The sequence below is a fragment of the Equus caballus genome, chromosome 10 (assembly GCF_041296265.1).
Source record: "Equus caballus isolate H_3958 breed thoroughbred chromosome 10, TB-T2T, whole genome shotgun sequence".
In the NCBI taxonomy this organism is placed as follows: Eukaryota; Metazoa; Chordata; class Mammalia; order Perissodactyla; family Equidae; genus Equus; species Equus caballus.
The window spans coordinates 85,463,493-85,477,536 of record NC_091693.1 but is presented as its reverse complement, the minus strand read 5'-3'; the positions used below and the strand labels follow the sequence as shown (position 1 = coordinate 85,477,536).

Genomic DNA, 14,044 nt, shown 5'->3' with positions numbered 1-14,044 from the left:
ACAGACAATAAAAAGACAACTATCGAGAGGACTTTCGGTAATTGTTCCTGAGGACAAGAAATGGGATAACGGGAGATGACAAATGACATTTACTTCCTGCAACGACCCAGGGGTTACTCAATCAGTTACAGTGGTAGCTTAAAAACTGGGGATGGATACATGGTGTATAATTTAGGAGGGAACATCATTTCAGAAATGTGTCGCCTTTTAATGTGTATATTTAGGCTTAAGTCAACTTAATTACACTCATTCATTTGGATAAGGAATCTTAAAATTACCTTTGTAAGAACATTTACAATGTAATCCTTTTAAGCAATTTACTTTGTTCTAACAAATGTTTCCTGAACAAAGAACACTTGTTCTGCATACATTTTCACTATTACTGGCTGGAGGAACTATAAAAGTTAAAAAACCCTATGATCTCACAACCTTCAAGCACTATGCAATACAAGTTTTTAAGAGGATCATTTGCCCCTGTGTCTGTGCTGCCCAGTCCGGGAGGAAGCTGAGCACTTGAAAAGTAGCTGGTGTGACTGAGGAACTGAATTACTTTTTATTTTGTTTAACTTTAATTAATGTAAATTTTAATTTAAATAGCCACACATGGAACTTAAACTCTAGTAGAAAAGAGAAAGTAGTTATGAAATGGCCAAGTCAAAAAACAGGCCTGTGCTGTTGACAACCAACGTGTTCTTTAACTTTTTCCTGCTGCTGGAGCTAAAAGGACTTTTCCAAAATGTAAATCAGATTTTGTCGCCAAGAACAAAAATAGAAATAAAAACAAGCAAACAGAAAAAGATGTCAGTGATTTCTAAATGCTCTTAAAACAAAAACCAAAATCCCCAAGATGGTCTGCAAGGCTCTGCCGGACCTGATCCCTGCCCACCTTTTCAGCCTCATCACCATCACTTACCTGTCTGCACACCAGCCAGCCTGGCCTTCTCCCATTCTGGGATGGACTGTGCTCCCTGCTACCCCAGGACCTTTGAATGTGCTGCTCCCTTCCCACAGAATTCTCTTCTGCTCACCTGTCACTTCCCCAGGGACCCCTTCTCAGATCTCTATAACTAAGCCAATGCCCCCTCACTACTCTCTCTCACAGCCCTGTGGACAGCTTCTAGGCGTCACTTAGCAAAGCTGCAACATGAGACAATCCTATGAGATTCTTTGATAAATATCTGGTCCTGCGGGGATGGACCACGAGAAAGGGTCTAAGTCTCTCTGTCACCATTTAGCCCCAAGCCTCTTGCCCAGGACTGCACACACATTGAGAACTATAAATATTTGTTGAATAAGTTACTAACCATAACAATAAACCCTAATCTAGCATCTATTATCTCTCAGGCATTTTTGCAATTTTTATAATTACAAACATGAATTCATTTAACCTTCAAATACTTATGAGGTAGGTACTATTATTATCCTCATTTTACAAATGAGGAAACGAAGGCACAGAGAAGTTAAGGGACTTGTGCAAGGACACACAGCAATTATTGGCAGCGACAGGATTCAACTGCAGTAGTGTGGCCCTTAGAACCCTTAACCACTAGCTCTGTGGCCTTTATAAGATGAAGTGGCAATTGAATGGTTCAGGACAGGGGAGACTGGCCCAAAGAGCAGCCAAGGAATGTTTCATGTGGAAGGATAAATTGAGTTGGATCCCAGGGGGGTATCTGCTGTTGGTAAGAAAAAGGGAAATGAAAAGATCGCTCCTGGGGCAGAGAGCAGAAATCCCCTATCCCAAACCTGTTGGGGAACAGAACGCCTCCGAGCGGCCTGCAGTGGGAGGTGTGTGCCCGCAGGGCAGCAGCGTCGGTGAGGGATGTGTGGGATGTGCGTCTGAGCTGACTCTCTAAGCAGGCAAAGCACCCGAAGAGCAGAAGTCGCTGAAAACTACCTGAGCCTTCGGACTCTTAACCCAAGTTCTGCATATGACAGATGCACGTCCATCTGCCACACGGCACACAGAGGCCCACCGAGGTGCGGGTCCCAGACCAGACTCAGTCACCATCCAGCAGGGTGGCTCCCTCCTCCCTCACAGCTGTGCCAATTAAATTAGGAGCTAAAGGGTTTACCATGAGCTCTGACAAAGCAAGAGCCACACAGGCGTGCGTGTCTTCCACAAGCGCTCACGCCCGGCCTGTGTGCGGGGGTGTCCTCCAAGTGCTTGGCCAACAGTGGCCAAGAAATGGCTCCCCAGCTGCGTCTCAGGCCTGCAGGCTGCTAGGAATGCACGGAACTGTTCGTGCTAAGCCCGCGAGCGGGGCACTGTCACTCCAGTGATGACAAATAAGCCTGTCAAGAAGACTGAGCGTACGGGCACACATTTTTCCACGCACGTCGCGGCAGTCTCTGGGGAATTCTGAGTGGAAACATAATGAAAGACAGTCATTATATTGGGAAAACTAATAATTGAACCATAAAGAAGAGACACGAGAGATGGAGATGAGGCACGCATAACACAGAAATGTGTACCAAAAAAATAAATATATATTCTTGGGGACCGATAATGCCTGAGTTATGAGTAAAGATGCTTTCAAAGATGATCCCATGAAGTAGGGCTAGTAAAATAAAAGTCTCAAAATAAGAATTCGTGAAAGGTGCCTTAAAAAGCTGTCTGGCAGGGGCTGGCCTGGTGTTGCAGCAGTTAAGTGCGCACGTTCCACTTCTCGGTGGCCCGGGATTCGCTGATTCAGATCCCGGGTACGGACATGTCACCACTTGTTAAGCCATGCTGTGGTAGGCGTTGCACATATAAAGTAGAGGAAGAGGGGCACGGATGTTAGCTCAAGGCCAGTCTTCCTCAGCAAAAAGAGGAGGATTGGCAGCAGACGTTAGCTCAGAGCTAATCTCCCTCAGTAAAAAAAAAAAAGCTGTCTGGCAATGTTCAAATCTCACAATGGAATATAAATGAAAAAAGAAAAGAGAACCGTATATGTAGTATGATCCCATTTTTGTTAAAAAAGAAGTGATTCATGCACATAGAAAAGTCCTGAGGGAAAAGAACAAAATATGAATAGCAAAGAAGAATGCAATCTTTATTTTCTTTATACTTTTTTGGATTTTCTGAACGTCCTGCAATAGGTGGTATTTTTATAACAAGAGGAAAATATTATAAGCTCTCTATACAAAGATTTTAGATCTGGGAGAAAGCCAGCTAATCCAAACCCATCATATGATGGTTAAAGAAACAAAGTCAGAGAAGCAAAGTGACTGTTCAAAGGTCACACAGCAAATAATTCTTGTGACTCCAACTTTAGGAGTTTTTACACAACCCCCAACTCTCAAGATTTTTGCCGGAATCATCCCAGAAAAGTCAATGTTCCCTTTTTCTGTGAAAGTTTCCAAGAGACGACAAATGTATAAATACTTTTATATGTCAACATTCTTCACATTTACTTCCTGTGAGCTATCAGGAAGGTATTTAAATAAACAGTGTACAGGTAGAAGTTGTTTTGTACTTATTTCTCTGGTTAACTCAAAAAGAGATAAGCTCAACATAGTCCATTCATAATGTTCCTAAGCCACACCCTTCCCACCTGAATACACTTCATTCACCTGTTTCCTTGTCTCCAGAAGATTCTAATCTAATTGCTCCCGGGTGGCACTTTATAGGAAGCCAATGTGTTTGGCCAACGAAGTATTATGGAATAAACCCTGTGCCAAGGCCATTTAACCTGATTCAACACCACCTGAAAACGCCCTGGTGTAAGATTCCTTTGTTTTAATTTCACGTCAAGCAGACCGCCGATTGTCGAGAAGGCACTGCAGTGGAAACTTGGAACCAAAGAGTTCTATTCACGGTGTGATGCGCAGTGAAATCTACTTGACTTGCTGATGAATGGAGGCTTGAATTGGAAAGAACATGGGCATGCGATCAGATCACAGTGAAGGCAGCAGATTGGCACGGCTGGAGCAATCAAGAGCCATTCAAGAACAAGCCAGGGCAGAGCAGGAAAAGGCAACGCAAGTACAGGAAACAAATGAGAGCAAAGGTAGGCTCCTGAGAGATGGAAACGGCACCGGGAAGGGCGGGAAGAGACCGTGCACAGAGTCCCATACACCCGCCAGGAGCGACAGGCTACTTTCATCAACGCACCTCTGCGGTCCAAGGAAGGAAAGAAAGGGGCCAAATGCAACAGGCGCAGCACCATTTCAACCCAACACCAACGCAGTTGAGGTCATTAAGCAACACTTAGTAATTTTTTTCCTTTATCATAGCATCGTTTATGAAGTTAATGACAAAGAAGGGTTGATTAGAATGCCCAGCTAAAGAAATTCAGGTTGGTGTGCTTTCTGTGCCACCTCATAGCCCTGTGGAGTGCTGCTCCTCAAACTTCAATGTGCAGACAAATGCTGGGGGCATCTGTGAAAATGCAGGATCTGGTTCCCTAGGCCTGGGGTGGGGCCCAAGATTCTGCATTTTGTACAAGTTCCAAGGAGGTGACGCTGATATGCTAGTCTGCAGACCACACTTTGGGTAGCAAGGATGTAAAATGTCTTCTGAACAAGGAGAAGTAAACAATTCAGTCACACTGAAGCTTGTCAATAATAAGAAGAGTGACCACTTATTCAGGGCACACTATGTGCCACTTTGCATACATTACCTAATTTAATTCTCCTAACAACACCTAACATCATTTTATCATCTCTGTTCTATGGTTGTGGAAGCTGATATTCAAGAAACAAGTTATTTGCCGATATTCAAGCAGCTAATAACAGTACCAGGATTAAACCCAATTCTGTCTGACTTCACAACCATCTGTCTAGGGGCCGGCCTGATGGCACAGCAGTTAAGTTTGCATGTTCCGCTTTGGCGGCCCGGGGTTTGCCAGTTTGGATCCCAGGTGCGGACATGGCACCGCTTGGCAAGCCATGCTGTGGTAGGCATACCACATATAAAGTAGAGGAAGATGGGCATGGATGTTGACTCAGGGCCAGTCTTCCTCAGCAAAAGAGGAGGATTGGCAGCATATGTTAGCTCAGGGCTAATCTTCCTCAAAAAGAAAAAAACCATCTGTCTATAAACTATAGCAACGGCATTAAGAGAATTATTAGTTTTGTGATCTTGGAAAGTTCTCCAAATTTCTGAGCATGATTTTTTCATCTCTAAAATGGAGATAATGGCAGAGCTGTGATTTGGACCAAAAGAGGTAGCAGATGTGGAAGTATTTTGAAATCTATAAACGACTTTACATAAATAAAGATACAATTGTAACTAGCTGATTCTTTTTACATGTCTTAATCTCCTTTTCTCCTCTCCCCAGTTCTTAAAATAGTATTGAATGTACACCTTTCCTTAAAGTAGATATTCTTAAAACTTTTGATCTCAGAATCCCTTTATACTCTTGAAAATGACTGAGGACCCTAAGAACCCTTTTCAGATAACTGTGGACACTTCTTTAAAACCACACCAAAATTCTACAATTGATCATTTCTTAAAGGCAAAATGCAAGATGAAACTTGAAACAATATAGATGATCTTTTCATCCTGTTACATTAAAATACATTAGTCTATCTTGCACTTTGAATGGCACTTACACCCATGCATAATTCCGTAAATCATCCATTGGAAAAGATTAGTTCACGGAGCTACACGGTTCTTCCAAATTATAACACGTCATTATAACCATATGAAAAAAATCACATTCCTACTATCTCCATCGATTTCATCAGAAAAGTCTTTAATGACTGGGGAGCTGTCAAGCTTACAATGGCAGATATAAAAATTCTAATTTTTGCCTAAAAGATCAGATTTTATCATAGGCAACAAGTAACTTGTTTTCCTTGAAGTGACAAGCTAACATTATTCATTTTTGAGAAATGTGTGCCAATGCCCAATTCTGAATAACCAGTTTGTCAGGTGTTCTTCGTTCCATGAAAGAAAGCAGCTGGTTCAGCTCACAACTCCAACAGCAGTACGAGTGCTTTTCCTCCAGAAAACAACGGTACTTCAGTATGCAACAGATGTGTATGTATATGTATGACATGTATGCGTTATATGTACATGTATGTAACGCCTATGTATAACGTGTACATATATACATGTGTGTATATATGTATAATACATATATTGCATATGCTATGTGCATACTTCCAATTTGGTCACACAGAATATTAAAAAGGCAGATAATTTAGGTTGAGATTTAATGAAATCCACTTCATCAAGGACATTTTTACTGCTTCATCTAGTACATTCTTTCAAGTGAAACTGACTTCTTTTGTTTTAATTGCAAGTACATGACTACTTGTGCAATTGAAGCCACTGCCTTGATTCATGCTAAGGTGCCAGGAGTTTTACCCAGCAATGCTTTAACACCATCAGTGTGAACGCCAACACAAGGAAAAGGGCAAATACCATTGTACTATTGACGTTAAAATAGTTTGGATTTCAAGGTCCCCCTGAAAGACTCTGAGGGACCTCCCAGGGATCCAGAGACCACGCTTTGAGAACTGCTGTCTGAAATATTTTGGCTGAAACGTTGTCCTACCTGTGTTGCCTTTTGCTTACAAAAATATTTATCCAGAATCACATAAAGTTACTGTGGAGAAATGAGATTCTATTTGGAAAAATCTCATAATGACAGTTGTATGTGTTTTGCTGCCCAACAGCATCCTAAGAAACTACTTGAGTTCCTTCTCAGTTCCTCTCTCCATGAGAGACCACAGGGTCCACATGCAAGCTAATGACAAAAAGTTCTTCAGGCGAAAGAAGTCAGCTTTAGGAATGAGCTACTTTCTCAGGAATATTTCCCAAAAACCAAGACAGAATGATCTTGAAGGGTTTCAACCACACCTGTGATAGAATGTTTGCCCCCTAAATCTGTGTAAAGTCCTAGGATATGGTGAGAAAATGACCCATCCACAACTGAGATATGCCTGCAAAAATTCACTCCCTCCAAAATGATTTTCTATCACGACTCTCTATTTTCCTATTCCAGGACATTTAAAGATGTATTAAGAAGGAAACATATTAAGAAGAAGGTCACTTTCCCCAAAATATATCTACGCTGGAAGTTCCTAACACCGTGCTTATTGATTTCACACTGATAAAGGCCAAAGAATGGGATGCCATTAGCCATGAGTCCAAATAAAAATCTATAGTTAAAAGTCCTGCCGGGGGGCTGGCCCAGTGGCATAGTGGTTAAGTTCACACACTCCTCTTTGGCGGCCCGGGGGCTCACAGGTTCGAAACCTGGACAGAGGACCTAGTGCAGCTCATCAGGCCACACTGTGGCAGTGTCCCACATAAAACAGAGGAAGATGTGCAACAGATGTTAGCTCAGGGACAATTTTCCTCAAACAAAAAGAGGAAGATTGGCAAGACATGTTAGCTCAGGGCCACTCTCCCTCACCAAAAGAAAAAAAAAAAGTCCTGTCAGTTACACAGTCTTCTACTTACAAATGGTGTGACTTTTGCCTATAAATCTAACTCACTATTTCTAGAAGTGGAGTAAATGAACCTACTAAATCTGAGTAACTTGAGGTGCTTGTCTAAAAACTACAGATTCTCTGCTTCCATTCCTATCTTAGTCTGCTCAAGTGCTATAACAAAATGCCACAGACGGGGTGGCGGAAACAATAGAAATGTACTTCTCACAGCTCTGGAGGCTGGGAAGTCCAAGATTAAGGTGCTGGCCAGTTTGCTTTCTGGTGAAGGTCTCTTCCTAGCTGGCAGGTGGCCTTTGCTCCATATGTGGAAGGGGAGGGGGAGGGGAAAGGAGGGGAGAAGAAGGGGTCGCATCCTCTCTCTTCCTCTTCTTACAAGGCCACTAATCCCATCATGAGTGCCCCACCCTCATGACATCATCTAAATCTAACTGGCTCCCAAAGGCCCCATCTCCAAATACCATGGCACTGGGAGCTGCGGCTTCAACATGAACTGGGAAGGGACACAAACATGCAGTCCATAACAATTTCAAATCTTCTAAATCACAACCTCTGGGATGGGAGCCCAGGAATCTGTCTTCAACAGCTCCCAGGTGGCTCCTATGTACATTTAAGAAACCCGATTGCCACCCCATGTGCCTCAGTTTCCTCATCTGTAAAGAAGGATTGACTGTCACCAGATTTTCCTGTTTCAGAGTTGCTGCTGTTTGAGGATCAGTTAAGAATAGACGGGAAAATGCTTTCTAAAATGCCAAGTGCAATGTGAAGAACAATCATCCAAACTTTACCACCTATATTTCCAGCAAATCTTATCCTAGAAACTAAAGTGAAGGAGGATAAAATGAAAAATATTTTAGATGTTATCTTAATTCTTGTAATTGAACCTCAGATAACTAAAATACTCAGGAAATCGCGAGTTCTAGTTAATATTTAGTTGAACATTCCGGTCACTCTTTCGAAAAGCCCTTTTAAATATATGATGACACTTTCTTGGCGAATATATAACTTGGATCTTATTTAATGTCAAAGGGTTTTCATTTGGGGTCAGCATCTGAACATCCGTTCCTGCTGCAGAGGACTTAGGCCAGCAGAGTAACCCACGTTCTGCCCTGACCTCATGTGCTAAAAGGTTTCTTGTTTATTGCTCGTTGTCTGGGACACATTTCATGGTTGACAGAGGCGTGTTTATTTTAACCAGGGCATATCTCTAACCACAAGTTGTATTTCAAACGTTTATTTATTCCTAAGTTGTTTGAAACTTGAAATGCCTCTTCCTCTACTGAAAAAAAAAAGTTATAAACCACAATTAAGCTTTCTGGCTTGTCCAAAAAGCCAATAACATAGATGAAATACATTTATTTTGCCTTAAAAGTCACACAAATATTTTGCAATGGAATTTATCAAACTCAAAAACAAAACTAAATCTAAAATTATTTTTGTTTACTTTTAATACTGAAATCTGAGACAAAAAAGAGTTAGCTGGAGGAAGATGAGAAGCTGAGAGATAAAAATTTCTGTAAATATTCTAATAAGGTTAATGGTCCCAGTTCTTTATGATACAGAACACAAAGGTTTCAACATGGCCACTAAGGATTCTCTCCAGAGTCAAGACTAGGATACGATGGGGGAGGAGATGGCAAACCTGAGTGTCCAGAGTGAACTGAAAGAGTGGAAGAGAAGGGAAAAAGAGAAAGGTGTTGAAAGGGTGGCTGCGTATCCAGGAGAGAGAGACCGCATGGAGTGGACATAGCACAGATGTAAGAGGTGAGCGAGAGAAAGACCAGAACATGACTCAAAGCAGAGACAGCAAGTAATAGAAAGCAAGGCTGGAGAAAACGGTTCCCTACCAGAGCCACAGAGAGTGAATTTGGGGTGTGACAGCGAAGGCACCTAAAAGGAGAGGCCCTGGTATAGTGAGGGAGACTGTCGTTGGTACCAGCAGGATGGCCTCACTTGTACCTGCCAGATGGTCACACACAGGTTGTTTGTACCTGAGGGAGCGCCCAGTGGCTAGACCCTGATTCTGAATCCACGTTGTCATGGAGGCCTCTGTGGCCCCTCAGGTACACGGCCCTTAGTTGGGAACTTGTGTTTATAGGTCACTCACCGCCTCTGCCGTCTCCCTCTGCGCTAACACAATCATAGCCCAGTGGATCTCATCCCTGAATTTACACCCAAGCGTCATCTCTATTACTGCATCTGTATTTAGATTCCAGACCTTCAACTGGACATATGGGTCTGTGGCTGTGTATTCAGTCTGCCCATCTTGCCCTTTTCCAAGTCAAAATGTCACCCGGGCTAAGTAAAAACGCAGTGCATTCATTCATTCAACCAAGAGTGACACTGACCATCAGGCACTGTCTCAGGTCCAGCAGTAAACACAACAGTCTGTTGGGTTCCTAGAAATCTTTGGAGCACTTCATTAGAACACGTGACACAAATAGCATAAGGGGCAAACTGGAGACTTCTCTGGCCTCTAAGACGCTCTGGTCATTTTGAAGTAAAATGCTAAACTGTGGCTGGATGGACATTAAATTTTACAAACCAAAGAGCAATGTCAATTCCAAGTCAAATCAAGAGCAGAGAACTACCCTGAACATTCTCCAGGTTGCATTCTAGAGGTAAGATAACGTGTTGCAAGAGGAAGGGGAGAGAAGCTAACAACAGAATTAATCATTTTCATACCCAAATTTCTGATAAACAAGGCCAACTTCTGCCACTCACAAAAAACATTTTCACTGAAAAGTGAAAGGAATCTTCACTCGCCACCACCCACACAGGGCCCCTGACACATACACAGGTACAGGCATCCATAGGCACAGAAGGTCACACACACAAAATACTGCTGTAGAAGGGCTCACAGGAGAAGGGAAAAATGCATCACAATGTGGTTGAAAATTACCTGTTCTTTTAAACGACGCCAGGGAACAAGACGGGCGTTTCAAAGAAATCTTCAAGTCCAGCCTCAGTGGAGGCTGACACTTGACAAATAAAAATGGCAAGTAATAGGATATATTGGAGTATATGAGGAAGCCATTTGGTGTAAACCTTGTCTTTCCAAAAGGGCCTGACCATGGCCATTGAGCATGCACTGTATATCTGCTTTAGATATTCTCTATGGCAAGAACAAAGCCCCTTGAGATACAGGTGCAACTTCCCTCCCCCTCCCAACACTGGCACTCCCTTAAGGATTAAGCATCTTTCCTTAGGCTAGGAACTCATTGCTGCACTCAGCTGTGACCACCCAGCTCGAGACAAGAGACTTGCTTCCTTGCCAAGATAGCAGACCCACTACCTGCTGTGTCCATCAAGCACTGTGCCAACAAAGCAATCTTGTCACTATTGTGGGGGGGACATTTCAATCCTTTGTGAAACATCTTGTTTGGGGGTATATAACCACTCTGTACATCTCACTTCTTCGCTGCCCTTTCTTCCTTCAGGAAGAAAGGCCCCGGGCCATGGTCCTCAGATTTTAGCTCAGAATAAACTCTCCCAAATTTTATGGATTATTTTCGTCGACACACTTCAGTTCAAAACTTAGCTCAGAACCAAGGAAAGGCATCAATATTTACCATGTCCCCTGAACCATGTGGAGAATAACACCTGGATTTGCCCTCTGGGTGTTTCCCACGGTCAGGCTCAGTGCCCAGGCACGAGCATTTCCGGGACCCAAAATCCCAGAGCAGAACACGCTGGTCTTCCCCTGGGATCAAACACCACACTGCGGAGGGGCAAATGCGGGCAGGATCTTCCCTCTGCCTCCACTCTCACATCCCTACATCGTCCAGGTTTACCTGAAATATGTTCAGAAAAATGCAGCAGTCACACTGCCCCTGATCATCTGTCTGCAAGGCAACTGCTGGATTTACCCCACTGGATAAAGCCTGTGTGGCTAAGGACCACCTCAGCAGTTGGCCTCTACTAAGCCCCACCCCAGACACAGTCAATCCATTTCTTCAGCTTTTGAAAAGCATGCTGATGTTTAACGTGAAAAAGGAATCCCATCATTGCAGCTCCTTTCTAGAAGACACATCCCTGAGCGCTCTGATGCCAACGCAAGCTCCTCTTGGAGACTTTTCCCCATGTAAGTGGGTCATTTGGGGAAGGTCTGGGGGGAGGAAGGGTATTAAAGCAGGGAAGGGAAAGAAGAGGGGATAAGAGGTTTCACTTTCAGTTCAATCATTAATGAAGAGGTTCAAAAAGACAGCAATGAGTTTTGGTGTACATTAATGTCCTACAGTATTTCATCAAAAGACATGAGGTAACTATTCGGTCTGGCAAGAAATAAACCAGAATGAAGATCTAAAAAGAAAACAAAACGATGTGAGTTAAGAATGCTTTCCAATTCAATCCGTGTTACAGCAGAAGACCCCACCTAATGGGACAGAAGGTATCCACAACTGTCCTACTAGAGGAAGCAAGTCCTAAGACACTTCTGTCTCAAACAGCCAGAGGTGCAGCAGCAGAGCGTAACAATGCTGTCAGACCAGCAGACTGCAGGTCAAAGACGGAAATGCACGTTCCAAAAGGGAGACTTGTGTGGATACCTACTGTAACGGAACGATTTAAAAGCTGAATTTAGCAACTGGAAATTTAGCAACCTTTCAGGACTATAGGCATTTAGAAATGATTCCACATTGGAGTGACATGCAGATTCAAGGTACAATTACTGACTATCTTGTAGTGTGCTAAACATGAAAGTACTGATACTAAATAAGCTAAGGTCTCGTATTAACAAAAACAAAAAAGGTGACAACAGACAAAACTAGGTTCTCATCAATATCACACGTTCAAATTCAAACAGTGATATATGATGCAAAAATGTATCTTGAGGTGCACACATTGCGTGATATGGGGCACTCACTCTTTGAGCCTTAGGCTTATTAAGTACTAAGTGAACGACACTCTCTCTTCAGGAATGTTGGTTCCTCAAAGCAGTGTAACCTCTCCACGATACCCAAAATATAGTGAAAGTGTAAATGCTTCCCAAAGGAAAAAAGATTTCAAAAATAAGAAAAGATATTCTCTCCATAGCATTGTCCAATCATTATACGTAAGTAACAATGTATTTTAGGGTAAACCATGCCTAGAAATCTACTTCCATAAATACAATAAAAATGACTGCATCTCCTTGAAGTTTTCAATTTACTTCCCCACAGACGTTGTTCCATTTGATCCTCACTACGGTTCTCCGCGATGCGCAATGGAGTTGATGTTTTAACATCATTTTAACACAGAAGAAATTGAGGTTTGGGGAGAATTAAGGCTTCAGCAATTTATAACGGGCATGAAACCAAGAACCCAGGCTTCTGACTCTCAGTCCAGCACTTCCGACCACAGATCCAGAATACAAAACAACTTCCACATTTCATAAAGTTGACTGCGGATCCTGTATCTATGATGATAAAATAGCAGAGGAATATTGGGGACTTTTATTAGCAACAAAAACCGTGTGGCCTATAGTTAAAAGAGCAGACGAAGAGTCATAAACGTTTCTTCACATTCACATAACATGCACATTGACGGAGTTTCTGAACAGCTACAAGGAAATTCCTAAATAGAGCCAAAGGAAGAGATATTTTCTAAAGGTCCTGATAAAACTTCAGGAGCTCCGCTAAATCCTACAAGCAGAATCAGTTCCCGCAAGGAAAGTCATCAGTACTGCACCCAGTTTCCCAAACGGGGTCGGGGGGGTACCCAGTTACTCCTTTCTTAGACCAACTTTCGGGCAGGTCGTTTTCCCCTCGGAAAATCTCGTACTGTCTGGGGAGAAGGGGGTGTTTCTGAAGACCACACTGGCCCGCAGCTCGCGCCCGCCGCAGGCCCTCGGGAGCATCCGCGCGCAGGTGAGCGGGAACGCCCCCCAGGCACAGGCAGGAGGCGGGGGACGCGCGCGGACGGCGGTGCAGAGGGGCGCGGAGAGGGGCCTCCCTCCAGCCCCGGGCCCACCGCGCTTGGGGCGCACCAGCCGGGCGCCCTCCCGCCCCCGGGCCGGGCCGCCGACCTACCAGCGAGAGCACTTTGTAGGTGTTGGGGTCCTTGGCCGCGCCGGCGCGCGCCGCCTTCTCCAGCGGCTCCTCCCCCACGTCCATGGGGGCCAGCAGGGACGCGGCCGCCTGCGGGTCCCCGGGCGCCGGGGACGCGTGGCCGCGGCTCGGGTCGCGGCCGTTCCCCGCCGGGTCCTCCCGGGAGCCGCGCCCTCCCTCACAGCCGCCACCGTGGCTCCCGCCCCCCGCGCAGCCGTCGCGCTCCATCGAGACCCGGCTCGGCCCGCCGCCCCGCCGCGCCTTTAATAGGCCCAGTCGCCCGCCCCGCCCCGCCCGGCCCGGCCCGGCCCCGCCCGCCGGACCCCTGGCCCCGCGCCCGCGCCCCGACCTCCGAGGGAGGGGAAAGCAACCCGACGCCCCGGATTATTTGGCTTCCTGTCTGATTTCGGGCTCCCAGCGTGTCGGTTATTTCGGGTCCTTTGCGTGGGCCCGTCTTGACCTTCCCCCCAGCCGCCCCTGCTCGCGCCCTGGGCACCGTCCGCGCACTTGCAGGAATCGCCCTGCGTGGCCTGGCGGCGCGGGCGGGACTGGAAGCGCAGAGTGTGGTCTGCACAGGCCATGACCTCATGAGGCCCCAAATAGAGCGGGCGCAGGAGGAGGATGCGGCC

The 14,044-nt window shown here is 44.9% G+C and overlaps 1 protein-coding gene across 2 annotated transcripts in view; it reads right to left on the bottom strand.

Moving 5' to 3' along the window:
* ENPP1 (ectonucleotide pyrophosphatase/phosphodiesterase 1) overlaps positions 1–13,665 on the bottom strand; it is a 66,964-nt gene extending 53,299 nt beyond the window's left edge. For both annotated transcript variants that reach the window (XM_023651100.2, XM_070223876.1), the window contains exon 1: positions 13,398–13,665. In XM_023651100.2, the coding sequence (XP_023506868.1) occupies positions 13,398–13,643 (246 nt within the window). In that variant the 5' untranslated portion in view covers positions 13,644–13,665. The remainder of the gene's footprint in view (positions 1–13,397) is intronic.
* Positions 13,666–14,044: the final 379 nt, after the last annotated feature.